We start from the raw sequence: 17,127 nt of genomic DNA on the forward strand, positions 1-17,127 counted from the left end.
ATAAATGCTGTAGAAGGATTGTTCTTGCTTAGTTCATGTTAACGAAACTAGTTAACTAACATTAACTAATGGAACCTTATTCTAAAGTGTTACCGAAAATAGAATACAAAAAGATTAGAAAGGTAGTTAGATTTTTTAAAGAATAGAATTAGAATAATGAGTGTTAAAATTAGAGGGTCAAATAAAGATGGAAGAGATGTGTTTTAAGCCAATTCTTGAAGATGGCTAAGGACTCGGATTGAGTTGGGGAGTTCATTCCACCAGAAGGGAAGATTTAATTTAAAAGTACGTAAAAGTGACTTTGTGCTTCTTTGGGATGGGACAATCAAGCAACGTTCACTTGCAGAACGCAAGCTTCTAGAGGGCACATAAGTCTGAAGTAACGAATTTAGGTAAATGGGTGCAGTTAGTGGTAGTTCTGTAGGCAAACATCAATGCCTTGAATTTTATGCGAGCAGTTATTGGAAGCCAGTGCAAATTGATAAACAGAGGTGTGACGTGTATTCTTTTTGGCTCATTAAAAATTAATCTTGCTGCCGCGCTCTGAATTAATTGTAAAGGTTTGATAGAATTGGCTGGAAGACCTGCCAAGAGAGCATTGCAAGAGCTTGAAAAAGGAGTTGTGCAGCATGTTCCCAAAGAAAGGGCTTGATCTTCTTGATGTTGAATAAAGCAAATCTGCAGGATCGGACAGTTTTAGCAATGTGGTCTGAGAAAGTCAGCTGATCATCAATCATAACTCCATGGCTTCTAGCTGTTTTTGAAGGAGTTATGGTTGATGTGCCTAACTTGATGGTGAAATTGTGATGAAACAATGTTTTACTGGAATCACAAGCAGTTCTGTCTTGGCAAGGTTGAGTTGAAGGTGATGGTCCATCATCCAGGAAGAAATGTCAGTTAGACAAGCTGAGATGCGAATAGCTACCGTCGGATCATCAGGATGGAATGAGAGGTAGAGTTGAGTGCATAGCAGTGGTAAGAAAAGCCATGTTTTTGAATGACAGAACCTAATGATGCCATGTAGACAGAGAAGAGAAGTGGTCCAAGAACTGAGCCCTGAGGCACCCCAGTAGTTAGATGTTGAGACTTGGACACCTCACCTCTCCAAGATACTTTGAATTTTGCAATAAAATGAAGAAGGGAAACTGGTCTGTAGTTCTCTAAAAGAGATGGGTTGAGGGTGGGTTTCTTAAGTAGTGGAGTTATACGAGCCTGTCTAAATGATGAGGGAAAAACACCAGTGTGGAGGGAAGTGTTCATGATGTGAGTGAGTGCAGGTACAACTTCAGGAGAAATGGCTTGAAGGAGATGAGATGGAATTGGATCAAGTGGGCAAGTTGTAGGGTGATTAGAAAGGATGAGTTTTGACACTTCTGCCTCAGAGAGTGAAGAGAAGGATGTAAATGAGTGTAAGTTTGCTGGTGATATGAGCTTGACTGATTGTGGTGTGGAAAATTGTGCACTAATGTGTTTAATTTTATTAATGAAAAACGTTGCAAAGTCGTCAGCTATTAGAGATGAAGCAGGAGGAGGAGGAGGAGGACAAAGATGTGAGGAAAAGGTTTTAAAAAGCATGCGAGAGTTAGATGAATTGTTAATTTTGTTATGGTAGTATGTCCTTTTAGCAGAGGAGACATTAGCAGAGATGCAAACGATGCAAAGATGCAAACAGTTTAGGGGAAGGAAGTGAAGATGAAACCATTGCAGATAGCCGGGAGGGTGAAAGTGTACGTAGGTTACGTCGAAAGATGACATGTGGAGGGGTAAGTGATGTGTCAGGGATCATGTTGAGGTTAAGAGTGAGGAGGAAGTGATGCGACGTGTGCAGTGGAGTAACCAGAACATGATCAGTAGAGCAGTTTCGTGTATAAATAAGGTCCAGTTGGTTGCCTGATTTGTGAGTAGCAGTAGTTGACACTCGGTTGAGATCAAAAGAGGCAAGCAGAGTGTGGAAATCGGCAAACAGAGGTTTATCTAGATGAATGTTGAAATCTCCAAGCATAACTAGGGGAGTACCATCCTCAGAAAAGGTTGAGAGCAACACATCTAATTCATCCAAAAAGTTACCCAGTGGTCCTGGGGGTCGATAGACAACTAAAAAATGTATTTTAAAAGGGTAGGTAACAGTAACTGAATGAGATTCAAAGGAGCTGTTGATACCCAAAGATGGTAAAGGATTAAATCTCCAATCATAAGAGATGAGCAGACCAGTACCTCCACCTCTTCCATTTAAATGGGGAGAGTGGGAAAATGAGAAATTATTGGAGAGTGCTGCAGGTGTAGCAGTGTCCTCTGGTTTGATCCAGGTCTCTGTTAGGGCCATGAGATTAAGCTTTGAATGACTAATAATAGATGTAATGAAATCGGTTTTGCTTACAGCAGACTGGCAATTCCAGAGACCAATAGGAAAAGAAAGTAGTGTATTAGCAGACATAGGCAAAGTGTGCATGTTGTTAAGATTGCGCTGTCTACATTGTGTGTTGCATGGTTTACGAGTGGTAATGATAGTAGGGATCTGGAAACACATAGTAAGATTTGGTTATAAACAAAAAACAACTGAAACAGAAAGGAAAAAGAGTAATCAAAAAAATACTTATATCCCCTGCCGGTGGTCCCTGCCCGGTGGAGTCGCACGGTAGAGTTGATGGTCTTTACACTCTTCGGTCTTCACACGAGGAGGGCTTAACTGGAGGGCTGCCGCGACCGCTGCCGCGGTATACTAATCTTTTTTTAAACCCGACAAAACGGAAATTGAATTCAGCTGAACGTACTTTACTGTTTATCACAACAAAGGTCTAAGCAAGCGCACAACACTGACAACATATGCGATAGAGTACGAGACCAAACGCAGCACGTCTCAAAACAGTAAACAAACAAGTGTTTCAGAGCAACGACAACTGCGCTCAACACTTATGAGACAAGAAATAAATACACTTACGATCTGCTTTTAACTCCCGCTGATTTAACTGCTTCTCACAAAGGGTATTTCTTTACACTCTCTTGGCTGGTGCTTGAACACACTTTACTGTTTATCACAACAAAGGTCTAAGCAAGTGCACAACACTGACAACATATGCGATAAAGTACGAGACCAAACGCTACATACACCGCGGGTCTCTTCACACGGAAGTCGCCATCATGTTTCTACAGTAGCCCTAAACGAACAAACTGCTCTACGGAGCGTGCTGCATCACGAGGTTATGATAGTAACCGAAGACGTTTTCTCTCGGAGTGGTAACCCAACTTTATGTCAGCTATTGATATATAAGGGGACTGTATTAAATCCTGCTGTAAGAGCAGTGAAGATAAGCCCTGAACGGGGTCAATCACACCCACACATAAGCAAGACAGTTCTAGCCTATAGCCGCGTCGCTAAGAGTACTCTCATCTGATAGGTGGAACTAGACCAATGAAACATCTGCTCCGACCCTAACAAAATTTGCATATCTTAATGCAATGAACACGAAGGCTGCACTGAGAAGGGCAGACACAACATTATGAGCACTGAAGCACAAGAGTTGACAGCGTTAACGATGACATCTGCATAAACCTTATAAACCATAACACAGAGTTAGCAGCCATGGCAACTACTGTATAGCCGGTTATAACTGTTCACAACACATGAAAGTAACTTAACTCAACAAAAGTACTTGTGACACAACAGAGGGTACATCCAGCTTGTAAAACCTGGCAAATGTGTTCTGGGATGACCAGCCAGCAGCAAGAAATAAATCCTGGATAGACATACTTCTAGACCAGGCCCGTGATTTACTAATCGCCCTCACAGAATGAGCTCTGATGTTGAGGGGACAATTTTTTCCTTGGCATTTGTACGCCAAAGCAATATGTGTCCACAATCCAGTGAGAAAGTCTCTGTTTTGAAAAACCACGTCCCTTAACACAACCACCAAAGCACACGAACAGCTGGTCCGACTGACGAAAGGCGGCCGAGCGATCTACATAGATCTGCAAAGCCCTAACAGGGCAAACAGCGCTCTGAGCATCAGCGTCAAGTGGGGCTGACGGCTCAGCAGATAAGGCGGGCAGGGAAACAACCTGTGCTCTAAACGGTGTATTGAGTGACTTCGGAACGTAACCTGGTCTCAACCGGAGAGTGACATTACAGTCGCCAGGTCCGAAACAGATGCAATCATCATTCACCAAAAGCGCGTGTAAGTCTCCAATGTCTTCAGGCAAAGCTCTTTATCTTTTATTGAAGCTAAGGGCTCGAATAGTGCTAAAGATAGAGCCCTCAAAACTAAGGCTAGATCCCACGGCGGCACGGAGTGTGGTCATGAAAGACACAAACTCCTCACTCTTCTTAGAAAACTGATTACCAGAGGGTGCTTACCAATCGATTGCCTGTCAACTGGGGAATGAAAAGCAGCAATACACCGGCCAAATACACCTTCAGCGTGGATGGCAAACTCCTGCAATCCAATCTGTGCTGTAGAAAAAGCGCAAAACATCCTACACAGAACAGGTTCCCGGGTCAATACCAATGTCCTGGCACCATTTTGTGAAAACTCCCCACCTCAGAGCATAGAGGCGCTTGGTAGAAGGTGCGTGCGCCTCCGTAAGTCTGCTCAGCACTTGTGCTTGCAGATCATCCCACTCATTTAGGGTCCTCGCAGTGGCTTCCTGAGGGGGATTTGCCATGGGGGAGCCACCACTAACTCTCTCTGGTCCATGAACCAGGGCTTATGTAGAGAAAGTGTCGGTCAGCCCACAACAGGAGACTCACTGCCTGTTTGAATAGAGCCCTGGAACACACAGCGCTCTGGTGATTTATGTACGAGACCACAGACGTGTTGTCGGTTCAAATCAGTACATGGTGAAGACCACGCCCTCGGCGGAACTCGAATCTTCAGCCAGAACTGCAGCGGCCACATATGCAGCAGACCCAGATGGCAAACTGAAGAAGCCGCCGCCATCAGTCCCAGAAGCCTCTGAAATTCCCTCAGTGCCTCTATGCGCTATTGAGAGATGCGGGCTCGCATCCCCATCGAGTCCAAGCATACTTGGTGTAAACACGCTCCTCTGCATATTCACACGCAATCCCAGCGTATCCAAATGGTGAAGCAGTGTTTCCACGTGACTGATTAGCACATCTCTTGAGTGGGCTAAAATCAGCCAATCGTCCAGATAATTCAAGATGTGCATTGCGCTTGATCTGAGAGTAGAATGCACTGCTCTATCGCTCCTTTCTCGAGCAGACTGAGAACTTCTTGTCTCAGAATGGAAAGGTTTTGGTGCAAAGTTAGTGACGGGACAACACCATTGAAGCGGGGAGGTCTGCATTTGAACTGAAGAGAATATCCATGCTGAATTATTCCCAATATCCACAGTGAAATTCCTGGGATAGCCCTCCACGCGTCCAGGAAGTGACACAGTGGACGCATTGGCTCTACGGCCGCCATAGCTACTGATGGCATGTTTTGACCGGAGCCCCGCCCCCGCGAGGCTAGAAGCGCTGGTGAGAGGGCGGTTCACGGTGGGCATTGTGTGGTGTTGGACCTCTCGCACCCTGCCCATAAGATTTCAGCAAAAGTGGAGAAGGGAGGAGTTCCCATACACGTCAATAGCTGACATGATGTTGAGTTACCACCTTGAGAGGGAACTCATTGCTCTCTGCTGTCTTTGCCAACAACATCTTAACCTGTGTCGGTCATCGTAGCTTCTCTAAAGGGAAGGCTGAGTGGGGGACTGAGCCATTGGATGCAATTCACAACCTCACCACTAGATGCCGCTAAAAATTACACTGCACCTTTAAAGCTGTCCAAATGAAGTTCTTAGCAATGCATATTATTAAAGGGTAACTAAACCCCTGGTCAGAGCCCGACTTCACCCACTGACAATATTTGAAAAATGCTGAAAAGTGGGCAGATAACAGCGCAGATAGAGGGGACGAACCGAGGGCAGGGCTGAGCGAGTGTGGCGTGAACCTGAGACCCGCTGTGACGGATTGATTGACAGCTGCTGTCAGAGACGCTAAAATGGACCGTAATGACGCAAGTAGCTTTGCTACAGAGCGGTCATTTGAAGTAGAGGACTTTTCTCCCCCACTTTCACCTGAAGTGGAGGATGTCGAAGTGTCTGTTCATATCAATTCGAGCAGCTGGCTCAAACTGCCGTATTAACTCCCGCACCGCGTCGCTTTTCAGCGCGAGCTATGTGGAGAAGCCCATTTCCACCTCCATTGCGTTGGAAAAGCAATCCCGTGTAAAATGCAGTTTGCACTCTCCAGCTCTTGGCGGGAACTTGCGGTCTTCCAGGCCAAGTGCATGCAACCACTGGCGCCTAATTTTAAAGTCTGCTGGAAAACTATGCAATCCAGCAGTGCTGTCACAACCAGCAACACACCTCCGTACCATCCTGACCACTGTACTAAATACAGATAAATCTACACCAACTTGAAGATCTAAATAACTATATAATTGCTATGCTAAATAGATGCTATAATAGCCTATCCTAGTCGTTTTCAATACTCGCAATTCCAACTCCTGACTCACTACAGTGATTTTGACGGAACAAGATGGTTTTATACTGCCAGGGGCGTGGTAGCTCGTACAGAGGGGAGTGGTGAGCTGGAAACTGCTTTCGTCACTTGCCACCGCTTACATCACTTGCCACCGCAACATCCAATACGAAACATTAACTGCAGTAGCCACCGTGCAACCTGAAGAGGGCAGCACTCAGACGTTTTTACACCATATATTGTAGAATTAAAACACTTTATACTCAAATGTCAAAAAAGTTACTCGAATCAATGAACAGCACTAATAAAGCCCCATTCTTACAGATCATTAACTAAAAAAAGTTGGTTTAGGGTTTAGTTGCTCTTTAATCAAAAATTAAGATTTTATATATTTACGGTAGGAAATTTACAAAATATCTTCACGAAACATGATCTTTACTTAATATCCTAATGGAATGAATGAAAATTTTATAATTTTGACCCACTGTTGGCTTTTGCTGCAAATATACCTGTGCTACTTATGACTGCTTTCGTGTTTCAAGGACACCGATATAGTGCAGCTTTAGATGTCATGTATTTTCATCTGAATGTTGGTTTAACCAAAGCCATGTGTGTGGTTATAAACAGTCCTGTGTGTTTGTGTGTGTAGGACCTGTTCGAGCCGCAGACGGGTCTGCTGAGGTATGTGCTGGAGCAGCCGTACTCCAGAGACATGGTGTGCAACATGCTGGGCCTCAACAAACAGGTACCCCCCCCCCCCCCCCCCCTCTCTCTCTCTCTCTCTCTGTCTCCCAGTGCTCTCTCTCCCTCCTCTGCCTCACGTGCTCATCCTCTTCTCTGTGAAGAGAGGCTGGTGGAGGTGGAGAGATCAGCTGCTGTAGTTTGAGTAGTCCCACAGGAAGTGAATGACTTTGGCCAGCCTCCACCATACTCCCTGCCAAACTAGCCTAGTTCCTCTATGAGCCGCCAGCTCTCGCTCTCGCTCTCTCTCTCTGTGTGCTTTGGTCTGTCTGGTAGGGAGTATCGCACACCTGTCCCTCTCGTACCTGTCTCTGGGGGTGTGGTTTGGCTTGACTGACAGGGTTACTTGGAGCTGGCCTCCTAGTCACTGTATTTGTGTTTTCTTTTTTTTCCTCCTTTATTTTTGTTCTGTCCTGTCTCTCCCCGCCCATCCTCCTCCTCCTCCAATGCTCTAGACCTTGAACATTGCTCAGGTATGTTCACAATCTTACTGTTGTATTGTGACTAACCAGACTCTGGAAGCTTCCTCATAGCCAGAACGAACAATTACATCTTATTACGATTGAAACCCATGAAGAACAACTCCAGTGAAAACAGAAAACAAACATAGGGCTTGAAATTACTGACTGCTGCGTGCAAAGACTGGCCGAGAAACTCATCAGCTTTTCCACACCAATCTTCTGCACCTTCAGACAAACTGCTCAAAACTGCCTTCTCTCTTTCGCTAAACTAAACAACCTTTTAGATTGTTTTAATCCAACTTCTCCGTTTCTTTTCAGTGACATTTTAGATCAGAAAAGTCCTCTATACTTTTGTAGTATGTGGGTCATTCACAGGAAACAATGCCATTTAAGCTAAAATGTTTCAGTGTTTATTATTATTTACAAAAAAGCATGTTTTGATGCTCATTTGCACAGACATTGGTGGAAAATAAACCCTCCTATTTTGTTGTAGTTAGTTTTTTTAAGTGGTTGATTTATAAACTATTTTGAAATCAACCCAATATGTGTGTTAACAGCATTAACTTATCTCTTAGACTAACACCATCACAGTAAACCTGGGATTCATATCATTTGTTATTTCAGTCATTATTCTTTCCAAGGACGATTTGTGTTCCTTTTACAAAATAATTTTGTAGCTATAAAGCCTGTTTACATGGCGTGTGAATCTCATGAAAGGCTGATAAAGACTGATACTTGATACCATTGTGGCCAAAATATTTTGATGTTTTACAAATAAAATCACCATTTAAAGGAGAAAATGTTACATTTATAATCTGCATTGGAAAATATTTGATATTCTGATATTTTGAAACTGATATTCACATTAAAAAACAAAACAAGCAATGCTTTTCTTTTACGATTTAGTATGGTGATAATATTGTGAAGATTAATAAAGATGGTTATTATATCAGTAGGAGGTCATTTGGACAGACATGGTGTTTTTTCCTGAGACTGACCCTTAATCTCCTATGAATAGATGAGAAATGACATACTCATATTTTAATGAGTGTGATTTTATGAAATAATAAACATACCCGAGTGTAATAGATTTTTCACCCACGAATGATCCTTCTGACACCATCTATTCCCCTCAAGTCATTCAAATCTGTGTAATGTTCTTCTCTGTAACCGAAAGATGATAGTTTGAAGAACGCTAAAATCCAAATGGTTGTGGTGGCCATTGACTTTCCAGCGTTGGGATTTTTTTTTGTTGAAATATCTCAAAATACATTGTTGTTTAGTGTTTCTCAGAAGAAAGGAATGACAACAGGGGGAGTAAATGATAACAGAAAAACCCCTTTAACTTGCACTAATATGAATCCAGGCTGGAATCACAGACGCAGTCCTGGTGTAGCTGTTCAGTAAGGGACACACACATCACTGTCCCTCTGTCAGGGATGATAAAGCGTACCTGAGAATGAAGCCAATCTGTTAATTTCAAGCCCTGATCGGCGCATGCTGTGTGTGTGTTCTGTTGGTGTTGATGGCTCTCTCTGGGTGTTGTGTGCAGATGCTTCACTCCCACATGAAGGGAAACACCACTCCTTAAGCACAAACCTACCTCACAGTTATTCATCTCTGTTCAGTAAACATGGATGAATTTGATGAAAATACTGCACATGTCGACTAGAGCCAGACTGATATGGGTTTTTTGGGACGGATACTGATATTAGGGAGTGAAAAAAAAAATGCAAATACCGATATATCGGCCGATAGTCTTTGTGTATATTATAGTACAGTAATAGTCAAGTTTGGACACTTTCCCATTTGTGTGTCCAAACATTTGACTGGCACTATATATAGAATAAAGTTTATTCATGAAGAGAATATATATGCATAAACACATTCTTTTGCAATGATCACTCATATGTGGTGATCCAACACTAATAATGACGTGACAGAGATATGTAGTGGAGGCAGTGCATTTAGCAATTTAACAATAAACTTTCCTATCCAAAATGAGTCTGACATTAGTGCCCTGAACAGTTAAGTTGTTGAAGTTTATTCAACTTTAATTTCAATTCCATTAAACTTGAAGCGTTGAATGTATTTCACTTCGGAACATTCATTCATCGATTTGCGCTACTGTCTTCACACACAGAAAAAAAAAAAAAAAAAACTGAAGTGTAACATAATATAGGGGAGCGTGGGGCACAAAGTAATGCAGGGTTAGTTTTAACACATTTATTTTACTGTAGTAAAATGAAAATCTGGCTTAAGTATCAGTCTTTTTTATCAGTGTTTAATGTTTAGAAATTATTATTTCAAGGCATGTAAAGCTTTTTTGTTCGTTTATGTGGGACGTCCGAAGCATGGTTGTAATGTTCATTGTCAAACTCCAAAATCAGATTATTTTTATTTAATAAAAAACACCATTATTTTATTTGGCTATATATATATATATATATATATATATATATATATATATATATATATATATATATATATATATATATATATATATATACCTCACAACGTGCCCCTCGGATGTCACAGTGTACTCCACCTACAGGGCATGTTGTCAAATTTAACTTCCATTTTTTGCGAGTAAAAGAAAAACATGTACACTGTAATTATGAAACAAAGTGACATTTGTGCTAGACAAGTGTAAATTTACTGTGGATTAAAACAAAAACAAAAATACTGAACCATATTTGGATTTACACAAACTGAGAAAGACAAAAAATTTACTTTGTGTCCTGCTCTCCCCATCGCTGTAAATAAATACATTACAAATTGTATTGCTGCCTGAACAAGAGACCTACTTACTGAAGTGTAAGTGCTGACCATTGTCACTATCTTTCAAACACGCCGGCGGATCTCCACCAAATTCGGAAGATCCCCTCAGCTCGAGGAGCCCTCACGAACACCACCTTCTGCACATCTGTAGCCCCCTGGGATCGCTAGATACGTCGGCACCAGACCGCGAATTTAACCACCCGTAACTCCCGAACCCCGGGGGCTATCGATGCAAGGATGGTCTCTTTCGAAAGAGAGCCTAGATGTACACTTGATATGCAACCGAGAGGGTTTCTTGATCTAAAGGTATCCCCCGAATTTGGTGCGGATTTGCCACGCCGTTACTGAGATATGGCCATGCAGAGTTTCAATGGTTTACATAGACTTGAGCTTTAAAGCATTTCAACCAGGTCAATGAATGCTCCAAACAATGCAGCATGCTCTGCTGGACAAACCAAGTAATTACACCATTTCAAACGTTTTACCTGCATTGTGTTCTGTAGAAAAAAAAAAGTAATATCGGCAGTATATTCCATGATACCGATATATCGGCGACAGGCTCGTTTCGGCAGATAAAATCGGCGAAACGATATATTGGTCAGGCTCTAATGTCGACTGTATGGGAGCTGGTGCTATTAAACTGTGAGTCAGTTTGTTGTGCTGTGTGCTTCTAAAGACCCCATGAAATATAACGGGAGCCTTGTGTCTTTTAGTCTAATGCTATCTGTCTATTAATTTTGAGCTCATCCACCCTTAAACACTGATAAATTAAATGCGTCATGGTTCTGTTGTGAACGCACATCAAATTCTGACCCGGAAGAAAGGAAATGGTTGACTAAGTCATTATTTTTGCTTTCAAAGTATTTCTCGTAGCTTCTTAATGTTACGGATGAACCCCTGATGTCACATGGACAGTTTTAATGATGTCCCTACTATGTTTCTGTACCTTGATCATGGTAGCAGTCAGAGAGCTCTCGGATTTCATCAAGAACATCTTAATTTGTGTTCCTGAAGAAGTAGTCTTATAGGTTTGGAATGACATGAGGGTGAGAAATTAATGACAGAATTAAAATTTTTGGGGGAACTATCTCTTTAAGTCTGTTCACTGTTTGAAAAAAAATAAAAACATCAACAATAGAGTGAATGAACGGATTAATAGAGTGCTGCAGCGATGATGTGTTTTTGTAGGTCAGCTCGTGCATTTGCATCACTTTGGTTCTATTGACAAAAACCCAATAGGAGTTTTCCATTGGCTTTTGGATTATTGCACACTGAAAAAAAATGCTTTTCAAGCAAAGTTTTTTTTTCGTGTTTCCCAGCCAAACTATCAAAAAATTCTTAAATCAAGGATTTTCTAGACAAAAAAAAAAATCAAAAGTTTTTTTATTTAAGAAAAATAATCTTGCTTTCTGTTTTACTTGTCTGGAAAATCCATCTTGATTTAATGATAGTTTGGCTGGAAACAATAAAAAAATAAACGTAGCTTCTTTGCAGCGCAGGAAATAAGCTCTATATCCAGCACAAGTTTATGGTTCTTACATGTTTAATCATCTTCACACATCAACACAACTTTTATGAATTTGAAACCTGTATATATTTGGCAGAAGTAAAGCGCTAAATGTAGGCTATAAATAAACTAAACCATGGTCACATGACTTCAACATCACGACCATTAAGATACAGAATAATCTTTCAGATTTTATGAACATTTTCCCCAGAAAGTTAGCATTTTTATTTTTAAATGAACTCTTCCTTTAACCCCAGAACGTGTTTGAGTCTTTTAACCAAAAACCCATTAAATCCCCCATTGACTTCAGGGTGATGTAATCAAAAGTGCTAAAATCCTCCTATCCGGGTTTTGGCTTCCTGCATTTCATGGGCTCTTTGAACATAAACCGAGTGTAGTCACACCCAGCGCCCCAGCATCGCTGAGAGATCATCCCTGCATGCCTCCTTACAGGGGAAGCTGCAGCGTACCTGTATCATGTGCACCTGTTGCCCTCCTGACCCTCGAGCAGCAGGCTCCTGGAAATCAGCCCAACAAACACTGATCTAATCTGACCATGTGCTGCAGCTCTCCTTGCGATCAGGGCTTCTGTCAGCATCTTCATGTCATGCTTTCATGGGTGTGTTTTGCTCTGAAGCGTGTCCCATTTGTGTTTGACCATCTCCTGTGACCGTCGTGAGGTCGTGTTGGATATGCTCTGTGTGTCCAGTGAATACAACAGCTCATGTTTATCATGTGTAGACTGCCCATAACCATCCCTGAGTAAGATTATAGCTGCTTCTGTAGCTGTAATCAATCACTACACGCAAATGTGGTCAGAAATCGTATTGTATTGTATCTATTGTAATCGTATTAAAGACCTATGAACTGAAATGATGTTGGAAAAGATTAAATAGACAGGGTAACTAAAGAACAGTGAATTACACTCAGAGAAATCAGTGCTTCTTTGAGCTCCTAGAATACATGAGTTTAATCATGAGAACGTACAGTAGGTTTCAGAACTATAAGCTTCCTCCTCATTCCAAAAATGAAAATGTAAAACTGATCTTCTCATAATTTCATCATCTCATAACTGTTTACGCAACAGTTCCAGGTTCCATGTTATAATAAATAATAACGTTCCAAAAACACATGGATTAAAATGAAACTACTCAAATCACCTGTCAATAAACGTCCTGGATTTCATGTAAAAACCAAGGGCCTTTTTTGTAAATAGTAGGGTACAACAGGGCTAAAGAATGTTATATTATAAAATATATATTCTGTTATTAATATCTTCTTTAAACCACTGGTTAACAGAAAAACTTTGTGTAGCACTTCCCAAAGCATTCGCTTTTCAAGATGCATGTGCAAATTTGGCTGAGTCTAATATTTAATGTTCTTTTAAAAACTTTGTACATTTAAGTATCAAATGATAATTTCTAAAAATGATTGAATATATTTTGAGACAATGGTCTTCTTAATAATTTTCAGTTTTGTTTAAGTTAATCAAAGCAATACTTTTCAATAATGAAATAATTTGGTATTTAGGGTAAAAGTGCCCCTGCTGTTTGGATGAAAGTCACCCTAATTAACATAATTAATCGATGGTTGACTTTTCATATGTTGACATGATTTTATTATTTTTCATGACTTTACTGTGACAATTAACATTTGTATTTTAAAACGTTTATTTGAATATGGCAACATAATATTGCACTCTACAGTATTTCTATGAATGAATCTCTGACAGAGACTATCAGCCAATCAGTGTGTGCATAGTTAATAAGCCCAGTGACATCATCCACCTGTCCTCACTCTGAGCTGAAGACTTCTCTCTGTTCCTCACCACAAGTTAGTCTCAGCAGCTGTGAGAACAGCTTTGAAGAGAAAACCCTTTTACTGCTGTTTAGGAGAACTCTTAGAAGTAAGATAAAATATATTGTGAATACGAGCCCAGGTCATTTGCAAAGTCTTCTGCTATTATGAAATGTTAGCTCCGAATGTCGACTGCTTTCATATGTCAGCGATGCTTGTCCTGGCCTGTTGATGTAATGAGGAGGAAGTCTAATAGGTCCTGATTCCTGAACACCAGAATGTGACAGTGATAGGTCTGCTAGTGTACTGAAGTACATCTGTCCAGCTTGCATGCAGTGACCTGAAGAGTGATGTCTCCAGACGAGAGACACAGGCCCAGTCACTGGTGTGTTTGCAGTGGTTGTGGTCTGTGTAAAGTGCGCTTCTGTGCGCTGTTCTGCCCTCCTGCAGCACAAGCAGAGGTGTCCGGTTCTGGAGGACCAGCTGGTGGACCTGGTGGTGTACGCCATGGAGCGGTCCGAGACGGAGGAGCAGTTCGACGACGGCGGCACCAGTCAGCTCCTGTGGCAGCATCTCTCCAGTCAGCTCATCTTCTTCGTTCTCTTCCAGTTCGCTAGCTTCCCTCACATGGTGCTGTCGCTCCATCAGAAGGTGCAGCGTGGGGTGGGGGGGTCCCTGTCCCAGACGGTGCATTCACACTCTTCAGGGACGTAACGTTAACCGTAAAAGCTGAAATTACACTCGACTGATAATGAAAAAAACTAAAGCACAGACTCCATTGCAATAGTCACTTTACTGTTACTGCTACAAACTGTGCACAACTGATTGGATTGTGCACTTTCCCCACGTTAGCTCACTCTGCGTCCTCTGCTATCTTTCAGAAGTGCTTGTATCAAACAGTTGAATCATATAAACAGTATTACCTCATTCCACTGAAATATCAATAGATTGTACAAGCTCAAAATATACTTGTATAAAGCCTTCGTCGATCACAAAAATTGAGGCACTGTACCAAAAATAGCCACCAGATGACACCCAAGCGCAATTGAATGTTTTAAAAACTATTTTCCTGTATTTCAAAATATGAACTTCTTTTACATAATAGTCACCAAAAATGGAACCTTGAGATAAAGACCTTTCCAACAATATTTGCTTTTTTTTTTAAGATAAGAAAAGTTGTAATTATAAATATCTGATTTCAAAATGGTTTTAACGTGATGAATTTTCATCACAACCATAAAATGACCAATAGCCCACCTTTTGCTTTCATGGACAAGGGTAGACCTAAACTAGTCTGAACGATTCTCCACACAGAGTGCACCATTTGGGACGGGGCCGCACACACACACACACACACACACACACACACAGACACACACAGTGAATTACACTTCTGCGGTGTTTCATTGTCTCTGTTTCTTCTCCTGGTGTGAAAAGCTGGCCGGTCGGGGTTTGATCAAGGGCAGGGATCACCTGATGTGGGTGCTCCTGCAGTTCATCTCAGGAAGTATTCAGAAGAATGCTCTGGCTGACTTCCTCCCCGTCATGAAGCTGTTTGACCTGCTGTACCCCGAGAAAGAGGTGAGTGACTCCGTTCACAGCAGGCTGTGAAGGTTCATGAATTCATAATGCATGCTCATCTGATGAAGGCTTCATTAAGTGCTAGCAGGCCCTGCTATACTCTTTTATTCAGCCGGTCTAAAACTGAATGCGGCTGCTCAGTGCACAATCAAATCCCAGATCAGATATCATTTATCACGTGAGGAGAGTGAGGTGAGACGGACAAATTTACAGACCAAGTTGAGTTTGAAGTTGTATTTTGTTGCTGCTTGTATTGACGCAGAATTGCTGCTAGTTCGAAAGTGAAAGTAAAACTTATAGTACATTTTAATGCAAGGAAATTGCTTTTTGCAGAATTGCCACTAATTTGAAAGTGAAAGTAAAATGCGCTCCCCGTTTTTACAAGCTATTTAAAACAGAGCTGCACCACTCGACTGGCCAGGGACCGGGAAATAAATGCAGCATTTTACGAGCAAAATTCCAAAAGTGAGTCAATGATTCAGTAACATTCATAAAGACAGTAGTCACTTGCCTTTTTTCTGAATGAATCAGTAATTTGAACTAATCTGTTTAATGGAGGACGACGTTAGGACTCACTCATTCAAACCGCCACCTACTGGTGTGGTGTCATATTTAAAACTATCATTGCATTTTTCCTAACATTTATTATTTGTATGTTTAAAAATATTTAAAATATGAATCTTATAAAATTCTTAATGCATTAAAAATGTTGCAGTGTAAATGAATTTATGGCACCTCTGCTTCATCTGTAAACACATTTAATGCCACTTCAGATGCAGCTTCAGTGTTTCTGCAGTGGAAAGATGGAGTTTATTGATACGGATTTCAGTTGAAATGTAACCACAGGTTAAACAGTACAGCAGCTGTAACAAATCACTTTATTTTGAGAATTAAGTGAGAGAACATCTGTAACTTTTTCCCGGTTGGGGGAACTGTAATGTTTAATCATTGCTTATTACATAAATAGTTTTTTGCATTAAAAACTAGTTTTCAGAGGTTTTTGTTTGTTTATGCTGTCAGCTGAATTGGCACAAATCGGTATCGGCAGCTCATGCTTACAAAAGAATCAGAAACCAGAATCAGCCAAGAAAACTGTGATCGAAGCATCTTTAATTAAAAAGCAATGGAAAGTGAGAAAAAGAGGGGACCCACGTTCTCAAATAGCACAACTCGCTGGTTTCATTGTGCTGTAGTCATCTAGTTGACTAAATGTCTGCAAGAAGCCTTAAGAAGTCCACATTCTCAGGGATCGGTGAAGAGATATTCTGAAGAATAACATCAGAATGAACCTAATTAGTTGAAGTAAGTCTTTTAATCTGTTTTTTTTTTTCATTGATAATCAATCTATTGAATATAATTTACGTGTTTATGCCAAGATTTGTATTTAATATTCAATATAGTGTAGTGGTGGACCAAAATAGTTTTTTTGACAGCGGATGCCGATATCTTGGAAAGCAGGGGGCCGATATAAAGCCGATATATTTTTATATTTGAAAATTTGAAATTTGAAATCATTTGATAATGGATGAAAAAAATACATGTGTAAAATATACATACTTATACTTTAGATGACAAAGTATTTTTACTTTTCTAGTCAACTATGGAGTTTATGGTCGTTGCATGTCTCTCCTGAGCATAAATGTGCCGTTGCATGGCATTGTTCATGAGCAGATTTATTGAGGTCTTTCTGTGGTTGAAACGCTGAGTGAGTGATGAAAGAGAGATGATTCATTTCAGTAAGTTGTGGTGTTTCTTTCAACAACATCTGATGTTCATTTGTG

General features: G+C 40.9%; 1 protein-coding gene across 4 annotated transcripts in view; it reads left to right on the top strand.

Annotated features, from left to right (window-relative positions):
• Positions 1 to 17,127, top strand: part of med23 (mediator complex subunit 23) — a 65,088-nt gene that overhangs the window by 4,650 nt on the left and 43,311 nt on the right. For 2 of the 4 annotated variants that reach the window (XM_052586190.1, XM_052586192.1), the window contains exons 10-13: positions 7,128 to 7,223; positions 7,675 to 7,692; positions 14,216 to 14,416; positions 15,203 to 15,346. In XM_052586190.1, the coding sequence (XP_052442150.1) occupies positions 7,128 to 7,223; positions 7,675 to 7,692; positions 14,216 to 14,416; positions 15,203 to 15,346 (459 nt within the window). The remainder of the gene's footprint in view (positions 1 to 7,127; positions 7,224 to 7,674; positions 7,693 to 14,215; positions 14,417 to 15,202; positions 15,347 to 17,127) is intronic. The other 2 variants (XM_052586191.1, XM_052586193.1) reach the window with 1 other exon arrangement.

Source organism: Carassius gibelio, chromosome B20, assembly GCF_023724105.1.
Source record: "Carassius gibelio isolate Cgi1373 ecotype wild population from Czech Republic chromosome B20, carGib1.2-hapl.c, whole genome shotgun sequence".
In the NCBI taxonomy this organism is placed as follows: Eukaryota; Metazoa; Chordata; class Actinopteri; order Cypriniformes; family Cyprinidae; genus Carassius; species Carassius gibelio.